The sequence below is a fragment of the Mauremys mutica genome, chromosome 1, assembly GCF_020497125.1.
Source record: "Mauremys mutica isolate MM-2020 ecotype Southern chromosome 1, ASM2049712v1, whole genome shotgun sequence".
Lineage (NCBI taxonomy): Eukaryota > Metazoa > Chordata > Testudines > Geoemydidae > Mauremys > Mauremys mutica.
In genome coordinates, this window is record NC_059072.1 from 374,925,407 (window position 1) to 374,946,518 (window position 21,112).

General features: G+C 61.4%; 1 protein-coding gene across 10 annotated transcripts in view; it reads left to right on the top strand.

Annotated features, from left to right (window-relative positions):
* The window catches only part of LOC123375187 (paired box protein Pax-8-like), a 42,219-nt gene extending 32,531 nt beyond the window's left edge, over positions 1-9,688 (top strand). For 3 of the 10 annotated variants that reach the window (XM_045025915.1, XM_045025925.1, XM_045025965.1), the window contains exons 7-12: positions 344-519; positions 1,563-1,683; positions 2,511-2,687; positions 6,181-6,282; positions 8,310-8,399; positions 8,875-9,688. In XM_045025915.1, the coding sequence (XP_044881850.1) occupies positions 344-519; positions 1,563-1,683; positions 2,511-2,687; positions 6,181-6,282; positions 8,310-8,399; positions 8,875-8,945 (737 nt within the window). In that variant the 3' untranslated portion in view covers positions 8,946-9,688. The remainder of the gene's footprint in view (positions 1-343; positions 520-1,562; positions 1,684-2,510; positions 2,688-6,180; positions 6,283-8,309; positions 8,400-8,874) is intronic. The other 7 variants (XM_045025933.1, XM_045025941.1, XM_045025970.1 and 4 more) reach the window with 5 other exon arrangements.
* Positions 9,689-21,112: the final 11,424 nt, after the last annotated feature.

The following is a 21,112-nucleotide window of genomic DNA, read 5'->3' on the forward strand; positions in this document are numbered from 1 at the left end:
TGCTGCCGTATGGGGCCCGGGCATACCTGGGGCAGCTGGACCAGGCCTGGAAGAGCTATGGGCTGGCAGTGAAGGGCCGGTCAGGGATTGGGCTGTGCCCGTGGCTGGGGGTGTTGGTTGGGGATCGGGCCGTGCCCGTGACTGGTTGTGGGATTGGGCCATGCCCGTGGCTGGGGGGTCAGTTGGGGATCGGGCCATGCCAGTGGCCAGGAGGCTGGTCGGGGATTGGGCCATGCCCATGGCTGGGGGGTTGGTCGGGGATCGGGTCATGCCTGTGGCTGGTTGTGGGATCGGGCCATGCCCGTGCCTTGGATGGGGGTCTCATGGCTGCTCTGCCTGGCAGGCGACCCGGAGAGCTGCCGGCTCAGGATGGACACCCAGAGCAGCGCCAGCGCCGCCCGCAAGCACCTGCGCTCCGAAGCCTTTGGCCAGCCCCCCCTGGAGCCACTGGAGTGCCCCTTCGAGCGGCAGCACTACCCTGAGGCCTACACCTCCCCCAGCCATGCCAAGGGCGAGCAGGTCTGGGCCATGCCCACCGCTCTGGGGATGAGCAGTATTGGGAGGTCCCAGCAGGGTGGTGAGCAGTATTGGGGGCCCCCTGGGGTGAGCAGTACTGGGGGTTTTCCAGTGGGGGGGAGCAGTATTGGGGGTCCCAGTGGGGGGATGAGCAGTATTAGGGATCCCGGAGGGGGTGAGCAGTATTGGGGGCTTTCCCATTGGGGCTGAGCATATTGGGGGTATCCCAGCAAGGGGGGTGAGCAGTATTGGGGGCTTTCTCAGCAGGGGGGAGCAGTATTGGGGGTCCCAGTGTGGTGTGAGCGGTATTGGGGGTCCCAGCAAGGGGAGTGAGCAGTATTGGGGGCTTTCCCGGGGGAGGGAGCAGTATTGTGGGTCCCAGTGGGATGTGAGAAGTATTGGGAGGGTCCCAACGGGGGCGGGGTTGAGCAGTGTTGGGGGTCCCAGCGGAGGGCTGAGCAGTGTTGGGGGCTTTCCCATTGGGGGGAGCAGTATTGGGGGGTCCCAGTGGGGTGTGAGCAGTATTGGGGTCCCAGTGGGCGGCTGAGCAGTATTGAGGGTCCCAGTGGGGGGTGAGAATATTGGGGGTCCCCGTGGGTTGTGAGAAGTATTAGGAGGGTCCCAGCAGGGGGGGTGAGCAGCATTGGGGGGGTTCCCAGTGAGGGGGAGCGGTATGGGGGGTTTCAGCAGGGGGGTGATCAGTATTGGGGGGCCTCCTGGGGTCAGCAGTACTGGGGATCCCAGCAGGGGTGAGCAGTACTGGGGGGTCCCCTCAGGGGGTGAGTAGAACTGGGGGGTCCCAGTGGTGGGTGAGCAGTACTGGAGAGGTTTCCCAGCAGGGGGCTGAATAGTACTGGAGGTCCCAGTGGGGAGGTGAGAAGTATTGGGAGTTCTCATGGGGGCTGAGCAGTACTGGGAGTCCCAGCAGGGGGGATGACCAGTATTGGGGGGTCCCCTGGGGGGTGAGCAGTATGAGGGTCTTAGGAGAACTCAGGGGGCTGAGCCTTACCAGGGGTCACTGACCTTTCTGTTGCCCCCTCGCCCAGGGTCTCTACCCGCTGCCTCTGCTGAGCAGTTCGCTGGACGACGGCAAAGTCGCGCTGACCGCTTCCAACACGCCACTCGGCCGCGGCCTGGCCGCCCCCCAGCCGTATGCGGCCGTGACAGGTAAGGGCTGACCCTCAAGTCTTGCCCCCAACAGCCGGGGGAGTCTAGGGCCGACTGGGGCTGGCGTGGGCGTGAGGAGATGCCAGAGGGTCAGGGCCAGGGGCCACAGGGCCAGCACCTGCCAGGACCCTGCTGTCTGGGGGAGCCTGCAGGAGGTTTTCCCAACTCAGCCCCTCCCTACAGAGCCAGCCCCCAGCCCAGCACCTGCCAGGGAAATGAACCTCTGGGGAAGACAAATAGGAAGATGGAATTTCTGTTGGGACCCTACTCCTGCTCCCGACAGCACAACCCTGCCCCCACTGCACACACACGGTGACCCTCACTGCACAGCCCATCCCCACATTGCACAGCCCTGCCCCCACTGCACACACATGGTGACCCTCACTGCACAGCCCATCCCCCCACTGCACAGCTCTGCCCCCACTGCACAGCCCTGCCCCCCACTGCACAGCCCTGTGCACCCACCCGCCACTACATAGCACTGACACCTCCTCCTGCCCCAGCCCCAGTACAGCTCCCCCAGTGCCAGTACATGGCCACTGTGCAGCACTGCCAGCCCCAGTTCCCCTTCGCCTCCACTCCCTTTAACCAGCCCTCTGCTGCCCAGCCCCTCCTGCCCTGCCCCCGCGCTGCCAGCTGCCCCTGCCCCACCAGTGGGCTGGGGTTGGGTGGGGAGTGTGGGGAAGGGCAGGGGATCCAGTGCCCCCTTTGTGATCCCACCCCCTGGCTCCAGATCCCCAGACTGGGCGTCGGCGCCTACCCTGTGATCATTTCAGCCCATTTTCATTTCATCTCCTGTCTCTTTTTTTTTCCACCATCCCCCCCAGACCCCCACTCCCCCTTCCTTGTAAAGCAGGAGACCCCCGAGGCCTCCAGCCCGAGCGCCACCCCTTCCTCTTTATCTAGTGCCGCCTTTTCGGACCTGCAGCCCGGGCCGCCTTTCAGAGCCTTCCCCCACTGCTCCGCCATCTACGGCCAGTTCCCCGGCCAGGGCCTCGTCCCAGGTACGGCTCCGGTGCAGCGGGGGCTGTTGGCAGCGGCTGGCATCTAGCAATGCAGGGACAATCCCCGGGGTTCTAGACTGACAGCCCTCCCTCTGACCTGAGCTGCAAGACCATGGTCAAGACTCACTCTAGAGCCCAGCTGGCAAATCAGGTTCTGGAACCCCCCTCCAGACCCCAGTTTATAGGAGGACATTTCCTTCCAGCCGTTGGTTGGAGATTTGGGTTCCAGGCTCCTCCTTGCAGCTGTCTGTGGGCACAGGTTCTAGACTCACTTGGGGGTCAAGCGGGAGTTTGGGTCTGTGGGCTCCCCTTGGAGAAGGCAGCTCAAGTGGAGTGTTCTAGACCTGGGCAGAATTAATGCAATGCCAGGTTCTAGCCTCCCTCCAGAACCCAGCAGGCCAGTGTGTTCTGGGTTCCCTGGAGAGCCCAGGCAGGGGCAGGTTCTGGAGTCTGGCTCGCGCTGGGGTCTGGACCCAGGGATGACCAGGTTCTGGGCTCCCTGCAGGAGCCAGGCGGCAGCAGTTCTGGACCAGTGCCCCCCACAGAACCACTGAGGTTCTGCCTTAGCCCAGCCCACGGGCGTCCTGTTCACAGCCCAGGAACCCCTTAGCTGCCAGATCTGAACATGGGCGGGCCCTTCCTCCCTCCACCTTGGCTTGAGATCAAAGGCGCATTTCCCCTCCCTGCCCTCCTCAATTGTCCTTTTGTTGGGCTGCGGGCTCTGGCTGTGGGCCAGCTGGGCTGGAGTTCAAACACTGCAGCCGTGCCCTCCCCAGCCAGACCCTGGGGGAACCCTGCCCGGGCTCTCAGACCTCTCCCCACAATCTGTCCTCCCACAGCTTGTCTTTATCCCCCCGGCTAGCTAACAGGGCTCGCCGCTCAGCTGTGTGTCCCTGGCCCCGCACTGCTCTTGAAGAATGGGGATTCTCCAGCGACAGGGATTTGAGTGACCCAGCCGTCTGGCCCCAGGGTTAGAACGCCAGGTTCTGAGGCCTCCCAAGATTTGGGGCAGCTTGGGCCATTAGCTGGGAGCAGGGGCTGTGGCACCGGAGCAGAACCGGACCCACCCTCCTGTGGTTTTGTCTCGCATGAGGCCAGTCCCAGCTGCTCCAGAGGAAAGTGCCAGAGCGCCCCCGCAAAGTGGGCTGTTCAGGAATCACCTGACGGTGATGTTTCTCTCTGACACTGCCAGGGGCAGGAGGGGTTATAGGCCAGCTAATGAAGGTGGGCCTGTGCCCATTTATCCATCAGTGTCTCCTCTGCTTTGGACCCCTCCTGGCCCCAGTGCTCCCCAGTGGCAAGGAGTTCCACAGGCTAACTTCATTTGCCACATGCAGCTTTCAGGCTATGGATGGGATTGTGATACACCCCTTCTTCCCCCCTCCCACCGTGGGGGCTTGGTTCTGGGGTTCTGATCCAGTCCTCAGGGCGGAGGGTCGGGTCGGCGCAGGCCCCTGGAGAGCAGGGGGACCTGCAGAACCGGCTCCGGCCCAGGAGGCCTCCCGCCTTGTCCACAGGAGAGGAAATTGCTGGGTCTCAGCTCGCTGGAGGGTGACGTGAAGGAGGCCACCTGCCAGCTGTGCTGATACTGGGGTGGGGGGGCATTACGAGCAGGGGGGCACCCCAGGGATCCAGGAATTGGGGTGGGGGGAGGGTTACAGGGCTTGGCTAGCGACAGAGCAACAAACTGAGGACTGGATCCCCTGGCCTTCCCATGGCAGCTATGTCGCCATCTCAGAGCCAGCCCCCTCCTCGCGCCCTCCTGCCCCAACCACCCCGCCCCCTCGGCAGCCTGGTCCCAGAGGGCAGCAACACCATTGCCAGTGGGGCCACTGCCTGGTGGAGGCCAGGGCAGGTCGGGCACCCAAACCCTTAGGCCCTCTGTACTGGTAGCACAGGCAGCTCGTGGGGTGGGCATGGACACAGAGAGCGCCTGACCAACACAGCTGGGCAGTGCTGCCCAGAGCCCTACAGGCACTCACCTCAGCCTGGTGCTTAGGGCACTGAGCTTGGCCACAGGATATCTTGGTTCAAGGCCCAGCTCTGCCACCGACTCCCTGGGGAATGTTGGGTAAATCCCTGCCACGCGCTGTGCCTCAGTTTCCCCAGCTGTAGAAGGGGGATAATCATCCTTTGTAAGTTTGTTTAAACTGCTGGCTCTAGCACCAGGTCAGAGTGGCGCCCGGTGCAACGGGGCCCTGATCTCAGTCAGGATCTGGGCAGCACCTGGCACGACAAGGTCTGATCTTGGTTGAGGCTTCTAGGTACTACCATAATACAAATCATGGCGTAAAAACTTGTCCCTTGAGCTCTGGGCCTGGAGCATTTTGGCCGTGCTCATTAACCCCTTGTGTCTGCACCCATCCCAGCTGCCTTCTGCTGCTGCAGGTCACCGTGCACTCCATGTTTCCCATGCGTTCTTCACCGACGCTCAGGCTGGTGGGTTCATCCCCAGAGTGCAGGGCTGGGGGGGGCAGGGGGCTCAGACTGGGATTTAGGCCCCTGCCAGCGCCAGAGTAGAAGAGGGCTAGAAAGACAAGGGAGGGTCACCTGGTATAGGGGGTTAGCACTGTCCAGTTAAACCCTTAGCATCCGTCTGTCCTGGGGAACGTTCTGGGGTTCAGCGGGGCTGCCACCTGCTAGATGAGCTCCAGCGAAGCCCTCCCGTCTCTCTAGGGCAGACAAAGCTGCCTGGATCCATAAGGGAGGGGCAAGAGGCATGGGGAGCCAGGCCAGGGGGGCTGCCCAGAGATCAGATCAGCAGCTCCTGGGGCTGGAGAACAGCATCAGCATCCTGGACCCTAGAGACCTCCAGGGAGGGGAGCGAGATGGCCCACGGTCACCACCAGGCATCCGGGGCTGCAGGAAATTGAGAGGAGACAGAGAGGGGGCGATCCCCAGGTCAGTAAGGTACTAGATCCCCCAGGGAGATCCCTCCAGGTCCGTAAGGTCCTAGATCCCCCAGGGAGATTCCTCTCAGGTCAGTAAGGTCCTAGATTAGCCTGGGGAGATCACCAGGTCACTACAGTACTAGATCCCTCAGGGAGATCCCTCAGGCCAGTAAGGTGCTAGATCTCCCAGGGAGATCCCCCCAGGTTAGTAAGGTCCTAAATCCCCCTGGGAGATCCCTCCAGGTCAGTAAGGTCCTAGATCCCCCAGGGAGATCCCTCCAGGTCAGTAAGATGCTAGATCCCCCAGGGAGATCCTTCAGGGAGATCCTGCAGTTGGTAGAGCCCCAGATATAGCAGTTCTCCAGATAGGTAGGGAGATCCCATTGGGAGAGCCCTCCGGTAGGTAGAAGGATCACACCTGCAGATCCCTAGGCAGATCCCCAGCTAGGTAGCTGCATTCTGCCTGGCTCCCTGGCAGGCTGATCCCAGGCTCAGCCCCCTGGGCTGGGGTCCAGCTGGGCTGGGGGCTCATTTTGGGGCTGCCTCTTGCCCCCCTCGCATGTCCAGCCTTTCACCTGCTATCTATCCCTTCTCCCTTGCAGGGCGCGAGATGGTCGGCTCCACCCTGCCTGGCTACCCCCCGCACATCCCCACCGGCGGGCAGGGCAGCTACGCCTCCTCCGCCATCGCTGGCATGGTGGCAGGTAGGGCCGCGGGGGGCTAGGAGGTGCTGCAGGACCGGGGCAGCAGGGGGAGGGCGCAGCGGGCGCTGTGCCTCAGGGCAGCTGCGCTAGGGGAAGCCCTGGGGTAGTTAGCAGGGGGCCCCTCAGGTGCCATTTAGCTCCCAGGGGGAGGGCAGGCCTGCGGGACAGGATTGAGGAGCAGAGCTGGGGGTGGGAGAGCCTGGGCTCAGGGATACAGCGCATGGGGTGATTAGAACAGGTGGGGTGATTAGAAGGCAGAATTCCTGGGTTTCGTCCCAGCTCTTGGAGGGGAGGGGAGGGGATTGGAGGGGAGGGGATTGGGGTCTAGTGGTTAGAGCAGGGGGCTGGGAGCCTGGACGCCTGGTTTCTTTCTCCAGATCAGTTTTGCAGCTGACCGTATCTGTAATGGGCTGAACCAAAACTCAAGATCTCCCCGCCCCCCATCAGATCTAGCTGTGAGTTTTGGCTCCAGGGACCCGGGAGGAGTTGTGGCGGGGGGCGGTGGTGGGGGCTGTCTGTGTGTTCAGAGCAGGTGGAGGGGCCTGATGCTAAGAAATGGGGTGAGGGGGACAGGTGCTGGGAACCAACTGCACCCTAATCCCCCTCCCCCCCCCCCGGTGTTGCAGCTGGCTGTTCCCTGCGAAGGGTTAATCTCTGTGTGCCGTGGGCCGTGCCCCAGGTAGCTGCACGGCTCCCCTGGGCCGGGAACATGCTGAACTGGCTTGTTGCCGCGTTACCCTGGAGATGTGCTTAATGCAGCGTTGAGAATCCAGCGCTGCACCCGGGCCGCCCCAGCCCCTCTCCTCGAGCGTGAAATGAGATTGAAGAGCGCAGGGCGGGGGGACTCGGGACTGGGTTAGACAGTGTGTGCTGGGGACTCCGCCAACCGCCTGCGGCCTGCCCGGCCCCCGGCCTGCTGAGCAAGGCAAGAAACCCAACCGCCTCGCTCGCTGCTACCTCCATCCCCAGCCAGTGCCAGCTGGGCCGGCATGCCAGGGAAACACTGGGCATGGATCGACTGGTCACAGCAATTGGCAGGATCGATCTTTACGTCCATCCACATCTATCAATCTATCCCTATTCACCCCTCCCATCTATCTATCCTCATACACCCCCCCATCCTCATACACCGCATCATCTATCTATCTATCTATCTATCTTAGAATCATAGAATATCAGGGTTGGAAGGGACCTCAGGAGGTATCTAGTCCAACCCCCTGCTCAAAGCAGGACCAACACCAATTAAATCACCCCAGCCAGGGCTTTGTCAAGCCTGACCTTAAAAACCTCTAAGGAAGGAGATTCCACCACCTCCCTAGGTAACCCATTCCAGTGCTTCACCACCCTCCTAGTGAAATAGTGTTTCCTGATATCCAACCTAGACCTCCCCCACTGCAACTTGAGACCATTGCTCCTTGTTCTGTCATCTGCCACCACTGAGAACAGTCTAGATCCATCCTCTTTGGATCCCCCCTTCAGATAGTTGAAAGCAGCTATCAAATCCCCCCTCACTCTTCTCTTCTGCAGACTAAACAATCCCAGTTCCCTCAGCCTCTCCTCATAAGTCATGTGCTCCAGCCCCCTAATCATTTTTGTTGCCCTCCGCTGGATTCTCTTCAATTTCTCCACATCCCTTCTGTAGTGGGGGGACCAAAACTGGACACAATACTCCAGGTGTGGCCTCACCAATGCCAAATAGAGGGGAATAATCTATCTATCCCCATCCACCCTGTTTCTATCTATCTGTCACTGGCCCCTCACCATGGTAGCTGCACTGTCTGCAGCACTCATGGCTTAGCTGCATCCTCTCCAGGTGCCCCCGGACTTCGTGCCCTGTGCCCTGGTGCTCACTCCCGCGCTCTGTCTGTCCTGGAATGGCCCGTGAAGGAGCTCCCTTGTTCTCCAGAACCCTTGGCCATGCGGGCTGCCCAGCACCAGAAGCGGCTGCCCAGGGGTGATGGTACCCGCCCTGGGTATGCCATGCCCTAGTCCGCTCTCTGGGCACTAACTCCTCTTTCTGTCCCCAGCAGGCAGTGACTACTCTGCGAACGCCTACAGCCATTCCCCCTACTCCACCTACGGTGAGGCCTGGCGCTTCCCCAACTCCAGCCTGCTGAGTGAGTGCCTGGCACGGGATAGGGATGAGGGGACTCCACTGCATGGGGGGTGGAGGGAAGGGGCCTGCCCAGACCCCAGGTGAGATCAGGACCCCGTCGTGCTGGTGCCACACACACACACACACACACACCACAAGGGACGGTTCCTGCTCAGAGCTCCCAAGGTCCCCCAGTGGTAGAGGCAGGACTAGAACCCAGGTCCCCAGCATCCTCTCCCAGTGCCCTTCCCATTGGGCCCCACGGCTTTGCTGTGGGGGCACCGGCCACTGGCTGCTTCCTGCTCTTTGTAGCCACGGGGCCTGGGAGTTGGAGGGTGGGTGGAAGACGGGCATGGGCAGTGGGAACCGAGCGGGGTGTGGGGGCGGAGCTCCTGGTGTGGGTTAACCTGTGATGCTCAGTGTGAATGGTTAATTCTGGCGGGGGGGGGGGGCCAGGCTGGCGCTCCCCTCTAACAGGCACTGTTGGTCTTGCCCAGGTTCCCCATATTATTACAGCTCTGCCTCGAGGGCCCCTGCGCCCCCTGCCGCTGCCTACGACCACCTGTAGCTGCCATGGAAGCCGCAGCACAGGACCCCCGGACGGGCCCGGCGCAGCCAGCCAAAGGCATTGTTATTTATTACCTGGCGAGAGCGCACAGCCAGCCCCGACGCCCGCAGGGACGGGGTGACACGGCCACCTGCGGCACCGGCACAACTGCTTTGTGGGGACGTGGGGCGGAGGCATCTGGGCGACGCAGCTCCACTGGGGGCAGAACAATGCGGGGGCCCAGGATACCCAACAATGGACAGCACCTCTGTGCCCATCCTGCCCCTTGGCCAGAGACCCCCCAGACAAAGGGGGCTGGACAGGGACTTTTGATCATCACATGGCTTCTAGAGACCCAGATCACATCGATCTGTCTGTCCCCGCACACCCCGTCTGTCCATCCGTCCGCACCCCCCACCCCCGTCTGTCTGTCCCCACACCCCCCAGCCATCTGTCCCCATACACCCCTCTATGGATCTATCTGTTCCCATACACCCCATCTGTTTGTCCCCATACACTCCTCCTCTGTCTGTCTATCCCCATGCACCCCCTCTATCTATCTATCCCCATCCACCCCCTCTATCTATCTATCTATCTATCTATCTGGCGATCGCTCTCCCCAACAGCCCCATGACCTGAGGACTGGCTCTGGGACCCTGCTGATTTGCTCTCCTGTGTTTCTCACCAGCCCCATCCCCACCACGGGCTTTCTTCTCTCCTCCCCTCTCGCTGGCCGTCCAGCCACGCTGGGCTGGGCGCAGGACTCGGACGGCTGGGCCCCGTTGGGATTCAGGACCTGGAAAGCTCTGTTTGCTGAGGCTTGCCCTGCTGGGCCGGTGTTTGCCAGTGGCTGGGGAGAGGCAGTGCACCCAGGGGCAGCCCAGCTCCCTCCTGCCAGCCTGGCCCCTCCTCCATGGGCAGTGCCAGCTGCCCCCATGGCGCTGCATGACGGGCATTCCAGCCCCCCTCGGGACCACGCCCGTTGCTAGGTCTCCATCCCAGCCTCACCTTGCTTGTGTATAGACTGTACGTCACCCCCTCCCCTGGCGGGGCGTGGGACAGCCCCCTCAGTTCTCCTCTTTCGCTCTCTCCCCTTTGGATGCTCCTGCTTTTTATTAAAGGTTCAATAAACCCATTGTCCTGGCGTGCCAGGCATGCCAGCGTGAGCTGGCAGCGGTGTGTGTGGGTGTCCTCCCTGTCCAGCCCCTGCAGGGGGCTGTGTGGGGCGGTGCCTGGGGAGGGCGATTGGCAAGGCGTGGTATGGTACCCCCGGAGGAAGGGCAGGTGCAGGGACAGGATGGGATCCACATGCTGCCTGGCTGAGCTCCAGCAGAGGAACTCCCTGCTCAAGCTGGATTCGCACGGTGGGCTCCAGCTCCTGCATTGCACCAGTGGGAGTGACCCCTCCCCCATCTGCACCCACCCCAACTCAGTGCGGCTGCAGCAAGAGCTCTGCCAGCAGCACCGGAAAGCAAAGAACCTAGAGGAGAAAAGAGTCGCCGAAAGCTGGGCCCCAGGGCTGGGCTCCCCAGGGTGACTGGTTACGTACAGAGTGTGACCGCGTTTAGCGGCCAAACCGCGTTGGGCCCCATTGTGCCAGGCGTGTACGAGCCCCACGCTGTAAATCCCCAGCCCCAAGGAACTGGCAGTGCTGCTTTGCCTCCCCCCGCTTTGCCCCTCCTGCCCTGCTCCCCACAGCACCCCCTGCTGGGAGACACTGGGACTGGAGTAGCTGGGAGCCTCACCCCCAGCCAGTGATCATAAACCAGGGCTTTGGACTGAGCTATGGTTGTGCGTACTCTGCATAGGAGAAGGATCCACAGTCACCCCGGCTGTCCCAGGGTCACTACGCTGTGCCCTGAGACCTCTCAGAGCCACACGGCAGCAGGAAAGAGCCCAGATCTGCCTCCTGCTTGAGAAACCCAGGGATTGAGGCCCTGAGGTAACAGACAATCCCCCTCCACCGTCGGCAGGACAGGGCCAGTGACACACAGGTGTGCAGTTCTGGGTCCATCCTGCAGAGGGCAGTGGTGCTCACACCCAGTGCAGGACAATATTAACCATTTAGTGCCTGAGGCCAGCGCAGGCTGCCAGGGGCCAGGAAGTCTGCCATGGCCAGCTGCAGAGACGCCCACGGTCCAGGCCAGAGGGAGCCCCCGAGGGCTAGGACCTGGGGGACCCAAAGGAGCTCCAGGGTCTGGCTGAGCCCAGCAGCCTTGACAGAGAACGCCCCCCCCCCCCCGCCCTTTGCTTCACTAGGGTCCAGCCCTGAAACCGCCACCCCTGCTGAGCCAAGGCTGGGCTCCCAGGTCCCCCAGCTCCATCCAGCCCCTGGTCCCACGCAGGCAGCGACAGACACGTGGTGGCCATGGTCAGCAGCTCCAGCAGCGGGCGAGGCAGCCCCATTGTGCAGAGGTGGGCAGGGATTCCGGGCTCCAGGCTGCGGAGACGCCAGGGCAGCTTTTTCCCAAGCGCTCGACTCCAATTGACCATTTCGTTAGTGGTTTGTTTCTGGCCTTCATCCAACCCCAGGGTTTAATGGACCCCTGCCCTGCAGACTCCAGCCCGCAGGCTTGCCCGGCTGCTGGGCTCCAGTCCGCTGGGTCTGGTCCAGCCCATGGCAGTAATGAGCAGATGCTGGACCTGCTCACAGGTCACAGCCTGTGGCCACAAGGCAAAGCCATGGGCCCAGGTGGAGGGAGCCCTCTGCGCTGGACGCAGCTCCCCAGTTACGGGGGAATCCCGAAAGCGCACGGCTGGGACTCACCCCACACCTATTCTGTGGAGGGAGGCAGCGATGTCCAGGGCCCAAACAATGCTGCACCTTCGGCCAGCCCCAGATTTATGCACCAATGGAAGGCGAGGAGCAGTCGCCTGGTCTGAGCAGTGGGGAACCCATCCGGGCAGCGTAGGCACCAGGCCCTGCTGTTGCTGGCAATGCGCCCAGGGATGGCACACGGCGCACTGGCTCTGCCCTCAGTCTGGGCTGAGAATCTCAAGGCTGTCTGATGTAGATGTTCATAGTAACAAGAAGAGGCCAAAAATAGGCCACCAGGAGAGTGATTTTTGTTGTTGTTGTTGTTGACACTGTCCCTTTAAAAGTCCATGTATTGCTACAGCTGCCCTGGGTGCGTCCTGGCTGAGATCAGGGTGCCGGGGTGTCAGGTGCTGTACAAACATACACCAGCGTTCAAAAATCATGTCAGGTGCTCAAAAAAAAAATTTAAAAAAAAACAACCCAGGAGATTGGCTTAAAAATTACAGAATTTAAAACAATAATAAATGTGGGGCTGGAGCCTGGGGGGGGGTGTCACATTTTCAAGCTTTTTTGGGGAGACCACCAGGGTGAGAAACCTACATACCCCCGTGATTTGAAATCACATGAATGTGAGGCAAACCCCAAAACGGTGTGCGACAGGGGATAAAATTGCCAGAGTTGAGGAGACTCCACGGGGCAAGAGACAGTCCCAGACTGACTGAAATAGGCAAGGCAAAGGCAAGAATATTATCCCCATTGTACAGACTTGCATCCGAAGAAGTGGGTATTCACCGACGAAAGCTCATGCTGCAAAATGTCTGTTAGTCTATAAGGTGCCACAGGATTCTTTGCTGCTTCTACAGAACCAGACTAACACGGCTACCCCTCTGATAGATGGGAAACTGAGGCCCAGACAGACAAAGGTCCAGAGCCTCACAGGAATTTAGCCACCAAACAGCCAGTGAACTCAGTGGAAGTTTAGCTGGGCCAGGATCACACGAGGTGTCAATGGCAGAGCCAGGAACCGAACAAAGAGACGGTTAAGGGGGAACTTGATCAGTCTGTCGCCTAAACGGGGATTTCATAAGGGGCCTTTCAGTCATGTCCCACAAGCCAATGGCTGGTAGTTGAAATGAGACAAAGTCAGATGGGAGCTAAGATGTAAATAGAACAGGAGTACTTGTGGCACCTTAGAGACTAACAAATTTGTTAGTCTCTAAGGTGCCACAAGTACTCCTGTTCTTTTTGCGGCTATAGACTAACACGGCTGCTACTCTGGAACCTGTAAGATGTTTACCAGGGAGGGGAATTAACCATGAGGGCAACTTACTCAGGGCCATGGTGGCATCTCCATCAAGTGGGGCTGTTTTGCGCCAAGGAATGACTGTGGGGCAGGTCTCTGGCCTGTGCTATGCAGATGATCACAACGGGCCCGTCTGGCTCGGAATCGCTAACCATGAGCCCGTCCTTCCTCTGCAGAAGGCCCATTATCAGCTGCAGCCCAAGGAAGCCGTTTGCTGTGACTCTCTCTGGGTTTTGAGCACGCCCAGGCGCCTTTCCTTGGAACGCGCCCTGGATGGGAGCAAAGCCGCCGAACAGCTGGGCAGGGTGAACGCCTCCTGGCTGTTATTGGTTTATGCTCATCAGCTATAAAATATTACAGTTCTCTCTCCTAGCCCGTTACCTTTAGCGCAGATTTAGCCATTGCGCTGTGAAAACTGACAGCGCCCCACCAGCAGGGAAGGAGAGAGATTTATCCTGCTGCTGAGAGTGATGGAAAAGAATTGGGGGAGGGGGTGTTGTAGTGAGTGAGAACAACCCATTGGTGAAATAGGCTTTTCCAGAGAATGGGAATAGGCTAAGCTGGGCCTCAGAAGACCTGGGTTTTAGTCCCATTGGCCTGTTGGGTAACCTTGGGCAAGTCACAGCCCCCTTCCTGTGCCTCAGTTTCCCCATCAGCCAAATGGCGCTCATGAGACTGCCCTCCCTGGTGAAGAGCTTTGAGAGCAATGGATGGAAAGGGCTCGATGTGTGTGCAAGAAGGAAAGTTATTGTCACTTGTATTTATGGTAGGACCTACAGGCTCCAGCTGAGCGTGTGCTGGGAGCACAGGCTAACCAGACAGGAGAAGAAAGGAAAGGTTATTAGCCCCATTTTACATCTTGGTAAACTGAGCCCAGGACGGGTTAGTGACTGGCCCAGAGTCAAAGATTCTAAGGTCAGAGGGGCCCACTGCGATCATCTAGTCTGATCTGTTTAACCCAGGCCTGGGCCTTCCTTGAGTTAAAGCAGTCATACAGGGAGTCAGTGGTAGAGCTAGGAATTAACCCCAGATCTTCAGCGCCCTTAACCACAAGAAACATAAACAGCTGCCACATTCCTCCCCAGAGGCAGCTGCATCTCAGCACCAGGCGCAGGATCACAGCTGCATGCTCACTCCCTTTGCAGCCCTGAAAGAGCTTTTATTTTTACTCATTCTAAATACCCCTCCACCCCTTATGGATCCACACTCCTTTCCCCTGTCCCATAACCGCCATGAGAAATGCGGCTAAGTAAGCAATGACTTTGCTGTGCTGCACTAGCGATAAAATGCTTGAAAAACTTCTGGCAAATTCCAAGTCCTAAGGAAAATAACTTGATTCAAAATGTATTTACAGAATTAAAAACAAAATTCCAGCTCAGAACTAGCCGCACTTCAGGCAATTGCTGTGGGCGGCCAAGGGTTTTGGCGAAACGCTCGCAGAACGGCTTTGGCATGTCAGCTGCACTGTACAACAGGAGTGAGGTTTAGAAACACACTTTGCACCAATCCAGCGGGAAGCCAGACTAGCCAGGCCCAGGCCAGCCAAGTGCGGCAGCTGGTCCTGTTGCCCCACTAAATCCTGAGATGTTTAAAATAATAATTTGGGGAGGCACTTTGGCCTTTGTTTTCTGGGGGGTCCCTTTTTCCAACCCGTGTACAGCCCATTGTTTTTCTCCACAACCATGAAGGATGGACACTCTTCTTTTTAAGCAGAAGGTGAGAGTCTTTTATATTCACGTGACTCCGGGAGCTGGGGATTTAAAGCAGCACATGTGGGCAGACTTGCAATGACTTGGAAAGAGCTGGCAGGCCCCAAACTTCTGCCAGGCACCCAGGGTGTGCTCCTCTTTAGGACCCCCTGAACTGCCCCAGCTATGGGGGCTTGGCAGGAGAGCCCAGCCCCGATCCTGTAACTTCGTTTGAACCAGGTTCTGGAAGCGAAAGGCTTCAGTGCCCAGGGGAAGAGGGGGATTGTCTGTAGCATCTGGTGCCACCTCATCAGTCAACCTGGGCACCAGCCCGCTCCCTGGGGGCCTCTGGGCATCACCCCCCACTCGCAGCTGGCCCAGGCCAGAGTCTCTGTGCTGGGGGTGGGCAGCTCGTGTCCCCCCCCCGAGGGGGCTCCATGGGCAGAACAGCAGGAGTGGGGGAGCCCTGTCCTAGTGCTGTCCACGCTGCGAAGAGGGGTGTTGTTCTCTGCCAGTTGGGGGCCTCAACTGGGTGGGGCTTGTGAGCTCTGAGGGCCTTAACCCCTTTGCTCTGTCCCAACCCTGTTAGCCCCCGCAGGGGCAGGTTCCCGGATGGCTCCCACCCGTGCTCAGGCTCATGGGCTCAGTGTTGCAGCCCAGATGCCACGTGCTGGAGGGTTGGGGGAGGGATTCAGGCCCCCCCCTCCACCCCTCTCCCATCGATCTCGGGGTTGCGGGAGCCTTGTCCTGGCATCTGGCACCTGGTGGTGCCCACTAAGCAATTGCTGGAGACAGGGTTGGGGGAAGCTAGAACAGAGAACAGGAGGGCAGCTGAGGGGTACAAGGGGCTGGAGAGCGGGAGGAGGTATGGGGGTGGGCTGGGGAAGATGGGGGGCATGGGGGGCACAGGCCTCTTGGGGCAAGAGCTGGTCCTATTTTATGTGGGGTCCCAGAGTTTGGGGTCCTGGAAGGGCAGAGATCGGCCGTACCGTGGGTCCAGCCCCCCGCCCCTGCCCAGCCCCAGGGCTCATCCCCTCCTGCAGGGGGCGGCAGGGACACACACACAGCCCTCTCCCCCATCACTCTCACACTCCATGCAGTGCGGGGGTTGTGTGTGGGGAGGGGATGGACGAGCCAGCTGCCTCTCTAGGGTCCCTAGGGCTGGGGGGGAACCTCACAGATTCTCCACAATTGGTCTGTCTGCATATATTTCCCTCTGGAGTGGGGGATCCTCTTCAACTTTCCTGCCCCCCAGCCCTCTGTACCCCCAAACCCTCCATCCCCCAACTCCCCCAAATCCTCCAGCCCCCCAAACACCTGTACCCCCAAACCCTCGAGCCCCCAACTCCCCCAAACCCTCCAGCCCCCCAAACACCTGTACCCCCAAACCCTCCAGCCCCCAACTCCCCCAAACCCTCCAGCCCCCAAACACCTGTATCCCCAAACCCTCCATCTCTGCAAACTCCCCCTCCCTGGCCCAGCGCCTCCCTCCTTGTGTGGTTTGTTTTCACGCTCTGTTTTCCCCTCTCCCCGCGGGGGGCTGTTTATCATGGGGGCCCTGAGCCGTCGGCGGCTGCAGGTGCGGGGGGCTGCGGAGCGAAGCGCAAGGCAGTGAATCCTAACGAGAAGGGGGGGGGCGGGGAGGTGAATAAATAATAGGAAATAAAAGTTCATGATGCAGAAAATAAAAGGCAGATTATACAGATGTGGCAATTTGCAGGATCATTGCGCCTGTCCTCCTTTTAACTGCTGCATCTGGCTTTTCCACGGCCTGCACCCCCGCTCCGCTCCAGGGCACCAGCCGGGAGCCACCAGGCTGGGCCGGGCCCTGGCTGTGCTGTGGCCAGGGCAGGATAGAGGGGCCCCCTGTGATGACACCAGGGACAAGGGGCCCCAGGGTCTGCGGGAGTCCAGCAGCCGCGCTAGAGACCACCCTTTAGACAGCGCCAGCCCAGCCTCAGCTGCATGGAGCATCGCAGCCCCTGCACACCACACACCCCCATTTAGGCTCAGCTGGGGGTTGCCCATGTGCCCTGAGGTGCCGGGCTGGCATTAGGAAGTGCGGGGCCCAATTTGAACAGTTTCGACAGGGCCCCGGCCGTGATGACTTTAAAAAAACAACAAAACACGTGGGGCTTGTACTCACTGGGCGGTGCTCCGAGTCTTCAGGGGCACTTCGGCAGCAGGTCCTTCACTCACTCCAGGTCTTTGGTGGCACTAAAGGACCTGCCGCCGAAATGCCGCCGGGTGAGTAAAAATGAAAAAGTCGCCTCTAGCCAGGGAAGGGATTCTCACTGGGCGCGGGGCCCGATTTGGGGGAATTGGTGGAACAGGCCTAAAGCCGGCCCTGGTACCATGGCAGACAGACAACAGTGATGCTAAAGGAGCAGGAGGCACCTGCTGGCTGCCTGGCTGGGAAGATGGGGCTGGAACCTGCAGCCTCCCGCACTGGGAATGCAGCCCCCTGCCCACGCGCGGAGAGCTCCGCACAGATGGGCTCCATCTCCCCTAGGCCTGGAGGACCCGGAGGGTGAGGGTGCTGCTCTTTGGAGCTCACACGAAGCCCCCACTCCACCCACACTTGGGAATGGCATGTCCGGGTATTGAGGGACAGAGCTCTCTGGTGGCTGGAACCTTTATAGCTGTGTAAGGCCCGGTGCCGCGCAATATTGGACGAGTAACGCCGTGTGGGGGTGGAGCCCTGCTCAGCAGGGCAATCACAGGTCCTGCTGCTTTAACACCAGGGGAGGACTGGCCTCCTCCTTCTAACCACCGGGGTGTGGCCCAGCCCCCAGCACCGTGCCAGCAGCTGCAGACAGAAGGGGGCTTTGCTGGGAGGTGGGGAAGCCCAGCAGATGGAGCACAGGGCTGGGCCTCAAGACCCCTGGTTCTAGTCCCAGCTCAGCCGCTGACCTGCTGGGAGACCACAGCCCAGTCACCTCCCTCCCCGGCCTCAGTTTGCCCCCAGCTCTTGTCAAGTCTTTGGGGCAGTAACTGCTTCGTGTGTGAGCACACGGGGCCCTGAGCTCGGCTCAGACAACTAATGATCCCGACCTCACCTGCTCGCCAGCCCTGCTGCTGCCACGCCCTGAGCAGCAGAATAAGCCGCTTCTGCAGGAGGCTGGAACTGTCGTCCCCCCCCCCCCCGCCAGGCATGGCCTGCGCTGGCCTGGAGGGCGCCTGCCCCCCACAGCTCTTGGGGATGGGATGGGGGTGGGGCTGTGCTAAGAGACCCCTTGCTGAGGCCTGTGGGTCAGTTTGTGGCTGGAGTCTGCCACAGTCCGAGTCTGGGTCTCACCTGGAAATGGGGGGGGAATCCAACCCCTGACCCCTGTTACAAATGAGCTGTAAAGATCTCATGATTCGGGGGGCATCTGAGTCACAGGTTCTGGGCTGGGGAGGGGGATGATGCTGCAGCTGATGGGTTTGGGGGGGACAGGGCAACCTGGGTCTGCAGGGTTCGGGAGTGGAGTGGGGGAGGGGAGTGAGGGGGCCGACGGGGGAGGTGGGGATGAATGGCTCTTTCGGAAACTTCAAGAGCTGGTTTGCAGACTGGGCAGGTCGCAGAATCTGCCACCAGGAGGGTTTTACCCCAGCTCACCCCTTCCAGGAGCAGGAGGGAGGCAGCCCAGCCAGGGGACTGTGGGTCAGGAGTGAGGGGCACTGACAGACCTGGGTGGGGAGCCCAGGGCTGGGCTGGCAGGGGGCTGCAGGTTGGGAGTGAGGGGCACCGGCAGAGCTGCGGGGAGGGAGGTGCAGATCTGCCATAGTCGGGGGCTACAGATCAAATCCCATGAATATCGGCTGGGTGGCTCTGTCTGCCGGGGCCCATGCTCGGGGCCTGTCCCCACGGGGCACTGGGCACAAGGGGTACAGCCCAAAGCAGGCCCCTAGAGCTGTCCTGATTTATTCGGTTCTGCCGGGCAGGGCTTGGGGGGTTGGGGGAAGGGAAGCAGGTGTGACTGTGACACAATAGGGACACACTGGTCTCCCCCCAAGCCCTCCCGCCCCCGGCATTCCCGGCTCCATCCCCATGCACCAGGACAAGGTGCCACAGCCCCAATCCCAGCCCCGCTGCCCCCCCGGCCTGATTTCTCTGCTCCTTGTAACAATCCAGTCAGCAGTGGCTCCCCGCAGGGCAGGCGTGGAATGGATCAGCCGTGGCGCTTTGCTCCAGCTGGGGGCATGGCCCTGTCATGCTGCCAGTGGCGCTTCCTGGATGCCCTCCCGCCCCACTCAGGGTGTGTCTCACCCCACCCCATGGTCCCTCTGCAACGGCTTCCCCATGCACACAGGCCGTGCTCTGGGCGGGGGCCACCTGACACACCTGGGTCAAGTTTGCAGTGGAGCCTAGTTCCTATTTTGGTGCCTAAATCTAGGAGCTGGAGCAAAGACCCCGGCCCCTGTGCAGCCCCCAGCACGGCGGGACTGGGCAGGCCAGGGCCCGGGAAATCCGCCGCTGCCCCGGCCCCAAGGGAGCGTAAGGCGAGTGGCAGCTAGTGCCAAGGGACTGAGAGACCAGAGCTGCTCACTACTGCCCCCCGCTGGCCAGCCTTTGTCACTGCTCCCCCTGCAGGCTGCTCGCCTGTGCCCCCGGGGGAACGTGCTGCTCAGCAGGAGCCCGGCCAGTGGGTCTGAGCCCACAGGGTTTTCGGGGCGGGGAATCCAGGGATCCCCCAAATTCACACACCAGGCTGCCACCTAACTCCCTGGCGCTGCCCAATGGGCTGATCCCCACGGTTCCCGCTGCACAGGGCGCCGTCTGGCTGGGCACTCGCTGCCGGAATCCCGCTCAGGGTTTAGCTTTCCGAGGTGAAACTCTCCTGGCCGGGACCCTGAGTCCCAGGTTCGCACCCGGCCCCATAGCAGGGCGTCTCCCACAGCGTTTCAACCCACTCCACCCCCTGGCCGGGCCCGATTCGCCTGACTGCCCCCGAGCGCCCTGCACTGGGTTCCAGGCTCCAGACTCGCTCGGGACACCCGCGAGAACCAGAACCAGAACCAGGCTGGGGGGCTGCACGGACTCCTGCCATCCTGCCCCAGGCCCTCCTGGGTTCACAGCCCCTCGCTCTGCGCTGCACCCTGCTCCCCCTCCACCCACGTGCACAGCACCTGTGGCCGGGGCAGACTTTCCTGGACCGCCAGGCCTAGGCCACTCTTGCGCCCGCCAGTCCTGATCTACCCTGGCCCAGCAAGAGGAGGACGGTGCCCGCGGAGCCCCTGCCCGCCCCTGCCCGCCCCTGGTCCCAGCTCAGAACCGCCCCACGGATCAGCTGCAGCCAGCGCTCCTGTCACCTGAGCTGGCTTTAACCCTGCCTTCTCCAGCCCCGCAGCCTGGGCCGGGAGCTCCCTCTCCCGGGCCCCCGGCACCACGGGCTCGTTAGCGGGCTCTTTTCCCCACCAAGCCGAGCACCCCGGGCCCCTTGCAGAGACTCCGCCCACTGCCCAGTGCGGAATGAGTGACAGTGCACCCAGCCAATGGAACGCCAGCACAGCAGACTCCCATTGGGTGACCTATTAGTTCTGGGCGGAGCCAGCGGAGGGCCAGGTGGGTGGGGTTCGATGGGGCCGGGTGTGAGGGGAGGAGCGATGGGGCCGCAGTGCCCAGGGACAGGCCGGGAGTCCCAGCAGCCCCGCCCAGGACAGATTGGCTGCAGGATGTCAGAGCCAGGGAGCGAACCCAGGAGTCCTGGCCCCACACCACTGACTTCCTGGGGAACCAGAGAGCACCTCACTTGGGGCAGGGCAGCGGGTGCCTGTCTGTGGGCGAGGGAGTTCCTAGGCATGGGCAAAGCGCCCTGGCCCCCACGGAGCAACCTGAGACCCCCCACCCCACCAGGCACTGCCAGAGCCCAGGGGGCAGTCAGGGCTGGGGGAGGGGCCACAGAACCAGGGGAGCAGCTAGCTGGATAGGAAACCAGCACCATCTGCCCGGGAATGGGGGGCCAGGGCCGGGGGCTGCAGGTCCGGCGTGAGGGGCACCAGCAGAAGTGGGAGGAGCCCACGGCTGGGCTAGCAGGGGGCTGCAGGTCGGGCTTGAGGGGCACTGGCAGAGCTGGGAGCAGCTCATGGTGGGGTAGCTGGGGCCTTCTCTCCCTGGCTCCCAGCCCCTCCTGGCTGCAGCCTCCAGCTGGGCAGGGCCAGGCGGCTCCCTTGGGGCCGGTTCAGCCCAGGTGCCCAGGCACCTCCAAATTCCAGCAGTGCTCTTCATTCCCCCACCTCCTCCCCATCATGCTGCCCCTGCCCCCACAGCTCAGCTACGCCCTGGTGAACACTCGAGGGCTCTCCAGCTGGGGAGAGGCCTCAGTGCCCAGCTCTGGCCCAGTGGGGGCAGAGGGGGGTGAGGGGGGGGGATTCCGTATCCATCCGGCACCCATCACCAGGGCGTTGCAGCAGTGGTAGGGCCCATCACCCATCAGTGCGACATCCTGCCCAGCCC